Here is a 16,120-nt window from a genome sequence, read left to right as displayed (position 1 = left end):
AAATGAATTCTAGATAAAGTCTCAACATTCTGATCCTACTGTTAAATTTGAGTGGTATTTACAAAATATTTAAGATACAAACAATATTTGAAATCATTAGACTTAAAAGAAGATAAAGGACACAAAATTTCAGTTAGCCAGGAGGAGTAAGTTCACAAGATCTATTGTACATCATAATGTCTGGAGTTAATAACAATACGTTGTATACCTGAAAACGGCTAAAAGTCGATTTTAAGTGTTCTCAGCACAAAAAAATAAGCATGTGAGGTAATACATAGGTTAAATAGCTTGATTTAACCACTCCACAATATATACATATATAAAACACCATGTTGTACACCATAAATATATACAATTTTATCCCGTCAATTAAAAAAGTAACTAAAAAATGTTAATTAATTTTTCAAAAAGGCGTGTAAGACACCATTGCCTACACAAGTGATATTCCATAATTGCCTGTAATCTGCCTGGCATAAACCAATTATGATGGCATCATTCTCTTTGTCACTGAATGGTTCAGAATTAGACATATGACCCAATTCTAGCTCATAAGATCTGAGTCAAAGCCAGCCAAACACCTCTGGAAAAAATGTTTAAAAATAAAGGCTGGACGTGGTGGCTCATGCCTGTAATCCTAGCACTCTGGGAGGGTGAGCTAGGCTGTGAGCTAGGCTGACGCCACAGCACTCTAGCCCAGGTGACAGAGCGACACTCTGTAATAAATAAATAAACAGATAGATAGATAAATAAACAAATAGATAAAATAGATAGATGGATGGACGGATGGATAGATGGATAGATAGACAGATAGTAGCCAGGTGCAGTGGCTCACACCTGTAATCCTAGCACTCTGGGAGGCTGAGTTGGGAGGATTCCTTGAGCTCAGGAGCTCGAGACCAGCCTGAGCAAGAGCAAAATCCCATCTCTACAAAAAATAGAAAAATTAGCCGGGTGTCTTGGTGCACACCTGTGGTCCCAGCTACTTGAGAGGCTGAGGCAAGAAGATGGCTTGAGCCCAGGAGTTTCAGGTTGCAGTGAGCTATGAGGATGCCACTGTACTCTACATGGAATGACAGAGTGAAACACTGTCTCAAAATAAATAAATAAAACTAAATTAAAATAAAAAGTTAAATGTGGAAAAAAATGCTCCTCTTCTTCAATGGGCATGGTTCCGTCTTCCTTGAACTCATGTAGCTGTTTTACAATCATTGTAGGCGTTAACAACAATCCCTAAATATAACCTGCCCTACAACTAGCTTTGGGTTTCTTCTTAGGTAAGATGAAAATCATCCTTAGTGTTTAAATGACCTTTGATTAGGTATTCTAATTCCTACTAAAGAAATCATTCTATTGATAAGATGGCAGAGATAAGGAGAAGTATATTAGTTCCCTCTGAGCATGTAAGATTAATGATGACAAGATCATGATGAATGATGCTAATAACAGCTGACATTTACAAAGTATTTATATGTGCCATGCACTCATCTGAGCATTTTCATGTAATAATTCACTTACATTTCATAACAACTCTATGAAAAAGGTATTTCCAGCACAGAAATTTACAGATAAGGAAACTGAGGTACAGACAGGTAAAGCCACTTGCTCAAGGTCTTATAAATAGTAAATGTTAAAGTCTGGATTCAAACGCAGGCAGAATGATTCCAGGACATGGATGGGCTTACAATCATTAAGGTACACTATCTAAAAATATTTTCTTGAAAGCAGCTACCACAGTAAAAAAAAAAACAAAAGGAGAGGTGGTGATGGGGAAAAGAGAAGAGGCAGGAGGGAAGTGCAAAACAAAATATGTAAATTCTTTTTAAGTTACTTTTACTATGAACAAGAATATATTGCAATTATATTTACAAAGTTTTGCTAATACCTATACCTTAGATATTCTTTATATAACAAGCTTTGTTGATGACGAATTACTGCAAATTTTCGGTTATAGGTTTCAAGAGAATCTTCTAAATTCTTTAACTTCTTTTCTTTATTTTCTAGTTCCTAAAAATTGGTTAAAAATAAGAAAGAAAAAAGCTTCAGAATACATTTTGAATTAGAAAGCATAAACTCATATTCTGACAAGATTATAGAAAAATACATAAAAGAGGAAAAAAAAGTCATCAAACCTTTAAGTAGCACAGATCATTTCTATGATATTTTGGACATTTTTGGTTTAAGGTACATGGAATGAGTAATTTGCAAAAAAGAAGTAATTTACAACAGGTAAAATTATTTTTATCATATATGATAGTTAGAGTAAGCACATAAATTGCCAGATACAATAGTTACTATAAGCATGAATTTTTTATCAGAATAGTCACAAACTCACCTCCACTCACTCAGCTTTATACCGTTTTGTGAACATATACTTTCATATCCCCAATTAAATTACCCTTTCAAATTACTTCATTTTAAAAATGAAATTAAAACTTAAAAAGATTAAGTAACTTACTTATCATCAAAAACCCATTAGCACTACAGTTGGCAACCACTTACCAAGCACATATGCCAGGCTTGGTGCCAAGTACTTTCCATATAGGCAGATTCAACATTTGAGGTTGAGTCTATCTGACCCCAGAGGTCTTGCCACATCCATCACTCTATGCTGCTTTAGGATTGAGAGCCTAAGTACCTATTTTAACACTTTGGACAGGTTTTCAACCTCTCATTAGCTGCTCTCTAATCCACTACAATGGTTCTCATTTTTTTTAATAAAGATGAAAAAACATGAATCTTATCTCAAACAATATGACAATGCCTACTGCCATTACTTGCTGATAGTTTCCCTATATTTCAAGAGAATAAAAGAAATAAAGAGTGCTAAAATTATACATTTAAAAATAATGATATAACATGAATTATAAAGTAATATTCTGATACGTAGTTAAGGTGGCCCCTACCTGACTTAGATAACATACAAACTCCAATATTTAGAAAAAGATTAATGTAATTTCCAAATACAAAAACAGGTATTTGAGAATCTTAAGCATATTCACCAATGGATCATCTAGCAGAAGGAAAGAGGGGTACTTATCATCAAAAACATATTTTCATTGATTCTGAATTACATTTTTGTAATTGTATTTGTAGTGTATGTGATGTTACGAATATTTAAACTTCAAATCAAATAATAAAAAGCATCTCTCATTAAGCCATTTATAATGACCATGATATAGACAGCAAAAATAAGAAATGAAAACAATGCAAGCAATATAGTATAGTACCCTTTCTTATTTGCTGATGGATTAACTAATACCTTGTAGGGTAAAGGGAAGAAAAAAAGACAATTTGGCTTGACAGCTTTTTCTTGTGGTTAACACAAAAAAGGGAAAAATTCTAATCATAATTCTAAAAAACTTTGTCAGATTTTATTCTCTTATATTGTTTTCCAAAAAGCAGTAGATAAAAGTGCTCATCTTATTTACACATCACTACTTTATAGTAGTTGCTGCTTGTTCTACATGTCAATCATATATTTTATATGGATGACATGCATGTGAACAAGATGTATTAACATACTTCTCATGCACATGAATGGAATGGAGTAAATTGCTCTTATTTATAATAGTCCATCTAACATCAAAATCCATTAATAATAGATCTCACTATTATTATTCTCAAAACTCAAAGGAATACATGAAGACTAAATTAAGAAATATACTATCAGTGATTTTTGTTATTCATATGTGAAAATTTCAGTACCTCTAAGAGATGTATTAAGTATTCATTCTGAGAATTAATAATATTGGCGCTAGATGGTGCTATCCCATCAGGTAAATCAACTCCTTTAACCACAACATTTGATCCTTCTGATTGTCGTAAAAGACTGGTTTCTTTTTCAAGATGATCTATCTGGAAATAAACAATCCAGTGATGAGAATCACATCTATTACACTCAAAGAAAGACAAATTGAAAAGCAGTAACTTGTACCTATGCTTTTTCTACTGACTACTTTTTAAAAATAAATATATGAATGCCCTGTAAGGAATTAATTAAACCATACTTTAATTTCTACTTAGAAATGCCTAGGTATAAGACTTAGAATTTTTGTGTTATTTTTTATGTTATAAGGCACTTATTTTTCCACTTAATTTTATAAGAAAAAATCCAAACAGTTTTCCTAATGTTGAAAAAATTCAAGAGGTATTTTATCATAAAGCAGTATTTAAAAAAAAATTAGAAGTTTCCTATTAAATCTATGTTTTTATGCTTAGCATTTTCTTTCATTTAATAAAATTCTCACCTTTAAATTTGCTTTTGCCAACTGCTGTGAATAATTTATAGCCTCTTTCCGAGATTCCCTGAGCTCCTGTCTTAATTCTTCATTCCTTCCAGTAAGTTGATCAACTTGAGCTTTCAAATGTAGACTGGCATCAAAGATTCCTTCTGCATTCTTTGACTCTATAGCCTAGTATAATTATATTATATATTAGAAACATAAGGAAAAACAGGAACATCATGGTTAAAAAAATCTACCTTTAAGTAAAATTGACATTTAAGCATTTTTCTATTCCCATTGCCATGCATAATAAAATATACTAATTCAAATTCTTATTTACAAATTTATAAAACTTTAATTTATATTACCAAGCATAGTAATTACTTCATTATAACAACTAACAAATATCTAGTTAATCTTAATAGGCTGGTACACTAGAAAAACAACCAAACAATAATAAAATGACGAGGGTTCAACTCTTAACCAGTCTCTTACTAGCTGGGCAATTGACTTAAATCCTTTATACCTTAGTTTCTTTGTCTCTCAAAAAGGGAAAATAATATCAGCTCTGTCCACTACACAGGGTTTTTGTACAGTCAAAATGAAGTAATTTATATGTAAATGCTTTTAAATTATTCAATATCTGAATTTAAAGCATGAACAAAGGAATGAAATAGCTACTAATTTTCAATAGGTGAATTTTTCAGTGCTTCTTCTCCACAGTTGAAGCATACATGACAACAAAGGCAAGGTATGGTAACACAGTATTATCCAAGAGTAATGAATAAGCAAAAATAACATGTCAAATATTAAAATATTAGAGTGTCTTCAATGGCCTTAATTCTCCAACAATGGCATACATAAATACACATATACCATGCATACATCTACATAATATATGTATATAAATTATTTGGACTTCAGAAGAATTGTAAGGAACAAAACTGTTAAATGCAAACTAAAGGTTTGGAAATGAAGGTGGAAGAAAAATAAGGTGAGTAAAACCAAATGTAATCTACTCAGGAGGGTGATCTGCGGTTTAACTCTAGGTAGTAGATTTATAAAAGCCTTCACCTGAGGGAGATCAGACCAGGCCACACAGAGTAATAAGTTATACTAATTCAAAGAGGATACTAGGAAGACAGAAGAACATAGAAAGAGGTACTCTGAATGACAACAAGGTGATCTAGTTAGTTGTCTTGTTGAAGAATAGTACCATATTTTCTTAAATGGCCCTTTGGTAAAACGAGGTTGAATTAGATAGTGGTTCAGAGTACTAAAAAATATCCTGTAGTAACAGAAAGTGAACTGAGGTGCATAATGCAGAATCATTTGGTCTAAATTGTCATGGATTCTGAAGATTTCCTAGAAAAAGGACTGCTAGCGGGTTTGTGAATTTCAGAAATGGCATATGAATCAGAAAAAAAAAAAAGATGACAGTCCAAAACAGAAGTAAATGAACTCTATGGAAACAGTGGTTCAGGGAAAGCTCATGGAATGTCAACAGAAATAGAAGTTATCATTTCCTGGGCTGTTCTCATTTTTTTTATTTGGTTACTAAGTAGACTTTCCTCTGGAAATGAAGTTTGATCTGAGACACAGTATTAGTAGCGGGTAGCATGATAGACAAAAGATGTTCACATTAAAAAAACATGAAGAATCATTTCAGACATTCAAAACAAGAGGCAAAACAAAGTCACCAACCAGAGAAGTCAGAATGAGAAAAATACAATGGAAATCAAATGGTTCCCATAAATTTTGTCAAATGGTTTTCTTGCCTTAGGAAGTTTTTAATATACCAGTATCATCATTCTCTCTCTCTGCTAATAATTACAGTGTTATTAAAGAAAATATTCAACTATTGATTAGTCACAATAAAAAAAGCAATTTGATGAACAATAAGATTTTTTTTCTATTTAAATCAAGCACAAATTTGGGAAACACTGTATTGTTTAGTATGCTAAATGTGTTCAGATAATGTAAATGACACATAAATATTAAGAATCTAAAATGTGTGTTTTATTCAAGTTTATGTAACAGTCAATACTGTGGAATACATAAGTCCTTGTATGGTAAATATAAACAGAATATTATTTGATGGCTAAATCTTTCCTATAGTAACAAATCTTTAAATATTTAAAATAAAGTCATTCCATAAAACTTCTGGGTTTGTAGCATAAGTTCCTAACGGACCTACTCTCTCATATATAAAACTTAATACAAAAGCAACTACCTAAGGGTTCTGGAAAATAAACAAAAGTAAGTAGATTTTGGAAGGGACTTGAAACCTGGAAGCCAGGACCAGCAAAAATCAAATCTGCCATTTTTAAGGCTTTAGTTAGAGATCAGGCTGTAACTGCAATGACCTATCATCTTTCTGGTCTATAAAATTAGAGGATAGAGACCAAAGCCCCATGAAAGTCAGTGGGAAATCCCAGAAAGAAGAAAGTCAGCAAAATGGAGCTCCAAATTCCATATAAAAAACTCTGGCAAGTCTCAGGCTAACCCTTGAACCAAAAGAATAGAGAGGACAAGGGAAAGTGTTAGTGAACTTGAAGACAGAGCAATAGTAATTATCCAAGTGGTAGAAGAAAAGACAAAAGATTAGGGGATTAAAAAAAAAAGAATAGAGCTATATAGACCCTCAGGGCTTGTATGAAAATATCAAAAAATGATGCAATACTTGTATCACTGAAGTTCCAGACACAATGAAGCAGAAAAAATTATTGAATAAATAATGATAGAAAACATCTCAATTGTGGTCAATAGCATAAGTGAACAGATTCAAGATGCTCAGCAAACCCCAAACAAGATACACATACTCTCATGAACACATACATGCACAAATACCCCTCAGCACATTACAGTCAAAACTAGTGAAAAACAAACATAAAGAGAAAACATTGAGAGCAGCCTGAGAAAAGCTACATATTACATACTGGGAAACAAAGATTCACATGACTTAAAATATCTCATCGGAAACTATGGAGACCACTACATAGTGGAACATCTTTGAAGTACTGGGGGAAAAAAACATTAACATGAAAAAATAACTTACATTTACTAGTCTTTCAAGACTAGGGATAATTAGAGATGTTTCTCCTCCTTTAACATCAGGATCTTTCTGAATTTCCTTAATGGCCTGCAATATTTCTTTCATACCTTCTTCAAGCCGCTTGTTTTCTTCAAATAATTCTTTTACTGTAATTAAATAGTTTCTCATTAAATGAACAGATCTTTTTTCACAATCTACACTATTCTATAGAGATGATGAATATTTCACATATGAAAAAAATAAATTCATTGAGAAATACAAATGTAAATAAATATACAAAAACATTCCACTATAAATCCAGTGCAAACAGTTGAGTTAAATAGTCAAATGTTGTTAAACCTATTCATTAATATACCATGTGAAAATATACAACATATCTCATTAATGGAAGAAATAAATCACAAGTATATTTTTACCCTGACTTAAACTATGTATTATATTAAAAATCTTTTAAATTCGATTTTCTAACTTCACTTTGATTAGAGAACACAAAAGAAAAATTATATGTATCTTCACAAAAAATTCAGATGAATAACATTCTTTGACAATAAAAATAGCAAGATAAACCAACAGGATGAGTGAGAGACTGAACTATATACATTATGGAACTAATTTAGAGTAAAAAAGGTTAGAAGACAGAATGTATTAAAGTCCTTTCACAACCATGATTTTAAGCATAGAAAATATAAGTACAGAAAAATAAAAGGTAACAGTAACTTACATTTATTCTGAAATTTGACTATAACTGTCCTACTTCTTTCTAAATCTCTTTCCTTTTCAATTAGTTCTCTTGAAAGAAATTCATTCTGAACAAAACAAAGAAAATAAAGTTGACTTTCTTTTTTACAAAATATCACAACAGTCTACAGTTTCCAAGTTAAAAAGTTTGATCAATTGAAGTATAGCACAACAAAAAAGGTATAGAGATATAGCAGCAATCATAAAAATAAAATCTAAATGGTAAAACAGATGGTGATCTTCCTCCCTCTTCCTCCCTCCTCCAACCCCATGGTAAAAAGCAAAGAAATATAATGAAGGTTTTTATCTTTAGTACCATAATCATTTCTTTAATGGTCTGCCTTTACACTACCTTTTCTGCCTGGCTTCTATGACGTTCAAGCTCTATCTCTGCATTTCTACTCTCTGCTTCTTTGATCAGTAAATCCTGTGCTATGATTTCATTCTAAAGAAATATTTAATAAATTAGACAAATCAATGAGTTCAAGTCAAATGTACTGTATTTTTAGATTTTTAAAAATACAGTGTGTATAAATTAGTGTTAATGTGCAAATAAAAAAATTCTTATTATAATTGTTACAGAACTTTGTTAGAGAAGGCATAAAAAAGCAATCCCAGGAATATAGTCTGGAGGAAAGCTCACCTGAGATCTAAGAAATACTAGTTCTCTCCGTAGCTGTTCTATAAGATTGTCAAGAGGATCTATCTGAGATAATTTTGCTTGTGCAGTAATCGGTACAGGGTCCAGAAGATTAACCTCAAGCTTACTTTTCAAAATCTCTGTCTGCAAGGGTACTTTACTTTTTCTTTTATCTTCTTTCAAATTAATATCAGAATACTTTATTTGAGTATGAACCTGTTCATCTTCTGAGGCTGCTAACTGTGATTTATCCATGTCATCTCTATAATCGTGAATTTGTTGACAAAATATTGCAGATTTTTGTCTAAGTGATACCTTCTGCATTAAGTCTGAAGCTGTTGATAAAGCTTGAAAAGATGAATCACTTTTTTGTGTGAAATTAGTCTTCTCTAGTGTTTGATGGCTTCTTGACACTTTCTTCATATAATCATCAGAAAGGGAGCCTAAGTTGTCATCTGTTTCTTCATGGCTCTCCCTACTAAAAGTACTGACTAATGATTCTAGATTTCCTAAAGATTGTAGACAGGGTGCTTTAAAAATCTCTCTTATTGTAATAGTTTCTGGAGTTGAATTATCTTTTACTTGCACGGATGAAGAATGTTTAGTTAAAGAGAACAAAGGATCCACTCCACTTTCTGTACTATGACGGATTTCAGATAACATTCTTGATAATGATCCTACGGTCATATTTTCTTCTGGCTCATTCTGATCTGATTGTGGAATACTGAATGGTGGTCTCCTAGGGAGCAGTTCTATTTTATCTGAACTCCTAATCTGTATTCAGAATAAATAATGTCTCATTAATCAATCTTTGGATCAATAAGTTATTTAAATAGCAAACATTTGTCTCTACTTATTATTTAGCAACTATAAAAAGAAGTAGATGTTCAAAATGAGATAAAGGAGGAAGAAATGAAAGAACTGATAATAATGTTTTCCTTTATGCTCTTTGCCATACCAAACAATAAAGGTACTTTATTGTTTACCTTTGATTGTGCTTCACTCGTATTTTTGAGGCTCATTAAATCCCATTTTGTTTGTCCTACTCTATCCTGAGAAACATTTTCAGTTAGGTTCAGGTCCTCAATGGTTAATCCTAAATATAAAAGAATTAACCAATTAAAAACATAAAAATAACTCTCCTACTATTCCAGTATTTTAATTCTTAAAAACTACAATCAAGTTTTAACCCAAACAAAAGATAGAACAATTGTTTCCAAAATCCTTGATTCACATGTAGCCAATACGAATCTCTGATCTAGCTCACTTTTAATAAGTTATTAATAATGTGAGAAACTAATTGGAATTTTTTCTTCTCTACCATTCTTTGCCCATTCTATATTAAAGTGCTAATTAATAGGCACTAAAGTAGTAAAAGATACATAAAGTATATAACAATCATGAATGAGTAAACTTATTATACTAATAAATTATGAAGTTCCACTTCTATAGAAAATTTTTGATGTATTATATCAACCACAATGCTAAAAAAACCTCTCTTCTCATATTCCTAGATGTACTATTGGACTTGGGGAAAAAACTTCCTTCCCTATGGTCTTCTAACAAAAATGCACTACAATGGCTAGTATAAAACTTAACCAATTGTTCTCTTTATTTCAAGTAAAATAAAACAAAAAAGGATGCTAATTTATATTCAATAAAATATTACTTTCACTTAGTAAAGAATAACTTACAAAGATTTTCGATGCATAGCCCTTAATGAAAGGAAAAATATTAAGAATAACACATATTAACATAAAAATTACTAAGTTTTATCATTCATATTCACAAAATAATATATTTACTATGCACAACATATTGGGGCTATCTAGAATTTAAGACACTATAATATAAACTTTTCATAACTCCACAATTCTACGGTTTATTTTCATTTGCTTGTTATTTTTTACCTGTTTCATATTCAGGGCTGAACCCAATGATACTCACTTATCTCTTCTTTACGCCACTTATTTTCACACATTAAACTTGATGCAGAGCCACAGTAATGTATTAATAGCAAAAATAATATACAGAAAATTTCAGATCTAGACAACTCACTTCCCAATGATTCTTTTAAAGGTTTGGAATAACTGAGTATACCTGAAGTTACACTTCTTTTTCCTCTTTCTTGAGCCATCTGACGAATTTTTTTTTTCAAATCAATTCGTTCCTCCTCCAGACTTTCAATCTGCAAAGTATGAATTATTAGTATTTCTCTTTAGTTCAACCAAGAAAATAATCAACTGACTACCATACTTGCCTCTTTCAAAAGAATCTGGTTTTCAGCTCTGTACTGCTGCTGTTTTAAGCGTTTACTATTTCTAAATTCAGTTAAATCAATCATTGTCTTTGGTTCAAGGCCTAAAGTAAAAAGCAATACAATTAAAAACTTAATAACATTCAAATAAACTAAAAAAACTTCATATACCATCAAGCAACTGGCTATAATTCATGTAGCCAATATCACTGAAGAATGGGGTACCCTTTGTGCAAGAATTTTCCAGATATTTGAACTATAACCCAAGTTAAAACTTTATCACAATTACTAATGGAAATCCTGACAAAAACCTAAAGTAAATTATAAACCAAGATTTGGGGCCTTTTAAACACAGAAAATAAGGGTTTGAGAAAGCTACTTAGATTGGTCAGAGTCATCTTTAAGAACTTCCAGATTCCTGGCTGTGTATGATCTGATAGGTTGAGTTGATCAGAAGTCTAACTTGAGGTCCTAGTATAACTCTGGGTCCTTGTTAAACAGACATTTTCACAAATATATAATCTGTATAAAATATTTTTGTTTCTTTCCTCTAGAGAAAAGTTTTTACAGATTGTAATTTTAACTAAGAAAGCATTAACTGAAATTTAGCAACTTTAATAAAATCAATATTTAGATATTTTCATTTTAAAGAAGCAGCAACTCAGAATGAACATCATAACATTCAAACTAGTAACATTCACTAATAAACTATTTAATTCAATATATAAACTCTCAAGCTATATTTACTAATTATCAATAGTTCGCAGAATCAATGGAAACCATAAAATACTCAACCTAAGTAAAACGTAAACAGTCTAGATTTTAAAAGTACTTAAGAGTCTTTAAAAACTTCAAAAAGTATTTTTAAATGTCTTCAATGAATGCATCTGAAACAAAAGCATTCTGCAAACAAACATGGGTCATACAGACCAGACCCTGCTTTTGCTGAAAAAAAAAAGGTTAACTTCTAATATGCAGTATTAACATAATGGACTTTCATTTTTAAAACAAGTAGTTATTACTGTGCAGATGCTAGAATAAAGCAATGTTCTAGGCCTACCCACTCACCATTCCAACCCCATCAAATTCCCAATCCCACTTCAATCAGCGCAACTCCACTGTTGTTTTAAGCGTTTTCATAGAAGTATTTATTTGGAAAAAAAAGCATTTAACTACTTAAAAATAATAATGTTAAATAAACAAAAAGTAAAGCAAAAAAAGACTTGAACATCAGAGTTGAGCGAATTACATTAACTTAAAAGTTGGCTTACCCAAATGCTCTCTAAGCGCCTCATTTTCATCAAGGAAATCATTTATCTTCAACTCAAGTTTATTGATTTCTTTTGTCAATACTTCAATCTCTCGATCTCTTATTTTAATTTGGTTTTTACAATTCTTTATTTCAACAACAGCATCTTCTAAACCATATACTCCCTGAAAAATATCCAATTTAATTTAAATATAACATTATTTATTTGAATAAATTTATCAAATGCATGATTTTTTTTATTAAGTCAAAGGGAAAATACACATATACCTACAATTTAAATCACTAAACTGGGTTTTTTTATTGTGATTTTATAAATCCAATATAGTAATAATAATGATGATGGAATGTGGGACAGTTGAAACTTCCCAATAAAACATCCCAATAGCAAAGTGACTCAGAATATGTATTACACATAAAATACTTAATAAAACAGAGAAAGAATAGTGAAAGAGAATCAGCAATACCAGTAGAATATGTAAGTCATCAGTTGCCTTACTTAGTTGTAATCAATTAAAAAATATAAAAAGTACAAAGCAGGTTGTGTTAACACAGTAAGCAACAAAACTGTCCCTGTCACACATTTTGTCAACCTAGCCAGTGGTGTCACATCTACATGGTGGCAAAAAAGACACATATAACAAAGAATCTAATTTCACTGTCTCACCAAAGCTGATTATCTGGGCAAAATGCCCTGATCAAAAAGTTTGAAAACAATTCTCCTGCCAAAAAATGCTCAAAAGTTTAAATAGCTTAGTATAAATTAATTAGGATAACCTTTACCCAAATACACTCAAAGAACGTTTTTCAGATGGTATAAACAGCACAGAATAGTTTAACTGTGAGTGGCAAGAATAACTCTAAGCTCCCTGACTGACAAGATAAAAATACATACCGATTCATAATCTTTTAATCGCTTCAGAGCCTCAACTAATTCTTTATCCTTTTCCCTAGCATCAGCCTCAGCCAGTTCAGCTGTTCTCTCAGCCTCTTTAGTTTTCTCTTCTAAAATTTGTACCTTTGACTGAATTTTCATATAATGACTCTGTTGAGAAAGGGTTGAAGCACCTACAGAGTAAAAACAAAAATCATGAATTAATTGAATTGCATATTCATTCCTTCAAATAAGTGGTTCCAATATGGAGGCAAGAGAAGTAGAATGCCACATAAAAAAGCTCCCTTAATGTTAAAATTTCATATTTGTAAGATGAAAGTTTTATTCTGGTTCTATTAATAAAATTAACTAAAAAAGTAAGTTCAGTAAAATCTTCTTAGCTAAAAGGGTATGGATTATAAAAGGCTGCAAAACACTTCTTTACAAAGAATAATCAACTTTGTTTATATCATAGAGAAATAAATTTCTATCTTGTTTAAATGTTCTATGCTTGATTTTCTGTCGCTTATAGCTAAACTTAATCCTAAACTAAAAAGTTCCTAAATCGCTACTTGTATTATCTTACAAAATTGTTACTAGACAAAATATTCCTATCATTCTAAAATGTATTGACACATATTTCTCACACTCATCTGTAATAAACATTTACCACTCTATCTGGCATACACTTACATTGGACTTACACTACACATTGGACTAGTACAGGAGATCACACAAGTTTTTAAAAATGAGCCCTGCTCTCTGGAGCTAACAGCCTAGCTGTGGAACATGACAAGGCTGAGTTGTCCTCCAGTACACATTCTCCCTTTCTTCCACGTGGCCCTCCACAATAAACACTATATTTGCCCACCTATTCTTCAGCACGTGCTTTTGTCTCTTGCCCTCTCTTTCTCTATCTTGCTGTTTGGGATAAAGACATGGTAGTAAAGCTCCATTCTGGATGGGACAGAGGAAGGCAACACCTGGACTGCTTAATTCTAGGCCATTACACACTATTTGATAGCAAACATCAGCCACCACTTTTCTCCTGGTGACTGGAATATGTAAAATCCACACTATCAGTCATCCTTTTAAAGCAGTTTAAAGTATTCTAATACAAACATAATACACACAGAGAGTGGGCCCAATATACAAGTGGATCCTTGATGCCATTCAACAGTTACAGTACACTCCCCAAGTCTTTGTTCTTTCATATGGCCATTTTATACTTTCTCTTCTCTTTTCTCTCCTCAAACTTGTGATATATCTTCCCCCACTCTCACTTTTAGCTGAGAACCTGCTTCCTTGTTCACCGAGAAAAAAGCAGCAATCAGCAGAGAACTTCTACAAGCTCTCCCGCTAGGGCATCAACCCAGCCACATGTATCTGTATCTACACACTCTATCTCCTTTCTGTAATTATGGATGAACTCTCTGTGTTCCTAGTAAAGGCCAACCTCTTCACTGGTACAGCAGAACCCATCCCACTGCCTTCTCCAGGATATTGCTCCAGAAGTTCCCTCCCTCCTCTGCTTCACCAATTCATCAAATGTTTCTTCTTTAATGGAGCTTTCCCATGAACTTAGAATCATGAGTTATTTCTTCCGTCTTAAAGAAAAAAATACAGCCAGGCATGGCGCCTCACACCGATAATCATAGCACTTGGGAGGCTAAGATGGGAGGATCACTTGAGGCCAGGAATTTGAGACCAGTCTGGGAAATAGAGCGAGACCCCATCTCTACAAAAAATTTAAAAAAATAAAAAAAATTAGCCAGGTGTGGTGGCATGTGGCTTTAGTCCTAACTACTTGGGAGACAGAAACAGGAGGATCGCTTGAGCCCAGGAGTTTGAGATTACAGTGAACGATGACCATGCCACTGCACTCCACCCTGGGTGACAAAGTGAGGCCCTGTCTCTTAAAAAAAATAAAAAAAATTAAATTTAAAAAGGGACAGAAAAACACTTTTTAAATCTCTCTTCCCCCTCTATCGCCTTCCCTTTATAGAAACAGTCCTGGAAAAGAAATCCTATATTTCTTCTCCCCATTTCCTCTTTATCCATTTTCTCTAGAACCAAAAATGACCATTGCTAAGCCCAACAGTCAATTATCAGTGTTCATCTTGACCTATCAGCAGCAATGAACACACCTCTGACCACAGTTATTTATTCTTCCTTGATTACATTCCTCATGTGGTTTTCAGGACCCTCCACATTCCTGGTTTTCTTCCCATCTTCCTGGCCATGTCGTTTCAGTCTCATTTGGTTGTTCCTTTTCACCTCCCCAGCCTCTAAAGTAGAAGTATCCCAGGGCTCAGTCTTTAGATTTTTATTCCTAACCAACATTCACTCCCCTGATGATCTTAGCTAACCTCAGAACTTCAAATAGCATTTTAGTGGAGATGGTTCCCAAATTTATATCTTTAGCCTAGATTGCTCTTCTAAACCTCAGACTTTTATATACAAGTGCCTAATTAACACTTTCACCTCAATGTCTAATAAGCATCTAAAATTTAATGTCCAAAACTAAGTACCTTATTGTCTTTAACCTGCTCTTCCCACAACCCTTCTCAGTGTTCAAACCAAAAGTCCTAACTCTTTCTCTCACATCCTACATAATTGATCTGTCAGAAAATTCCATTTCTATCATCTTCAAAATACATCCAGAACAGACTACATCTAATAACTGCACTGCTACCACCTTGCTCCAAACAACCATTACCTCTCTCCAGACTACTGCAATAGTCTTATAACAGGTGTCCTTGCTTCCATAATTACTACTCTTACAGTCTATTGCAGACAACAGCCTAAGTCAAAAATTATATCACTCCTATCTTCAGAAACTGTCTTTGGTGCCCCTTCTCACTTAAAAGCCAACTCCTTATGATGAACAGTAAGGCCCCATATAATAATGGCCTCTGGTTACCTCTCTGATCTTGTCCCTTCTCACTCAGTACAGTGAGTACTTACTTCACTTGCTCACTCTACTCCAGCCACAAAGTCTTCTCTTTTGTTCCTCGAACATGCCTAGTACACGCCTGCTTCAGTGCCTTTGCACTTATTCCCATT

At 32.6% G+C, this 16,120-nt stretch overlaps 1 protein-coding gene across 1 annotated transcript in view; it reads right to left on the bottom strand.

Annotated features, from left to right (window-relative positions):
- Positions 1–16,120, bottom strand: part of CEP290 (centrosomal protein 290) — an 86,892-nt gene that overhangs the window by 51,388 nt on the left and 19,384 nt on the right. The window contains exons 13-22 of the mRNA XM_045553285.1: positions 13,076–13,248; positions 12,185–12,347; positions 10,917–11,017; positions 10,757–10,844; positions 9,643–9,752; positions 8,000–8,084; positions 7,282–7,424; positions 4,248–4,412; positions 3,706–3,855; positions 1,889–2,004 (exon numbers count right to left, since the gene is read on the bottom strand). Of these exons, the coding sequence (XP_045409241.1) occupies positions 1,889–2,004; positions 3,706–3,855; positions 4,248–4,412; positions 7,282–7,424; positions 8,000–8,084; positions 9,643–9,752; positions 10,757–10,844; positions 10,917–11,017; positions 12,185–12,347; positions 13,076–13,248 (1,294 nt within the window). The remainder of the gene's footprint in view (positions 1–1,888; positions 2,005–3,705; positions 3,856–4,247; positions 4,413–7,281; positions 7,425–7,999; positions 8,085–9,642; positions 9,753–10,756; positions 10,845–10,916; positions 11,018–12,184; positions 12,348–13,075; positions 13,249–16,120) is intronic.

This window comes from Lemur catta, chromosome 6 (genome assembly GCF_020740605.2).
Source record: "Lemur catta isolate mLemCat1 chromosome 6, mLemCat1.pri, whole genome shotgun sequence".
In the NCBI taxonomy this organism is placed as follows: domain Eukaryota; kingdom Metazoa; phylum Chordata; class Mammalia; order Primates; family Lemuridae; genus Lemur; species Lemur catta.
Note: the sequence above shows the minus strand (reverse complement) of the source record. Positions and strands in the feature narration are given on the sequence as shown.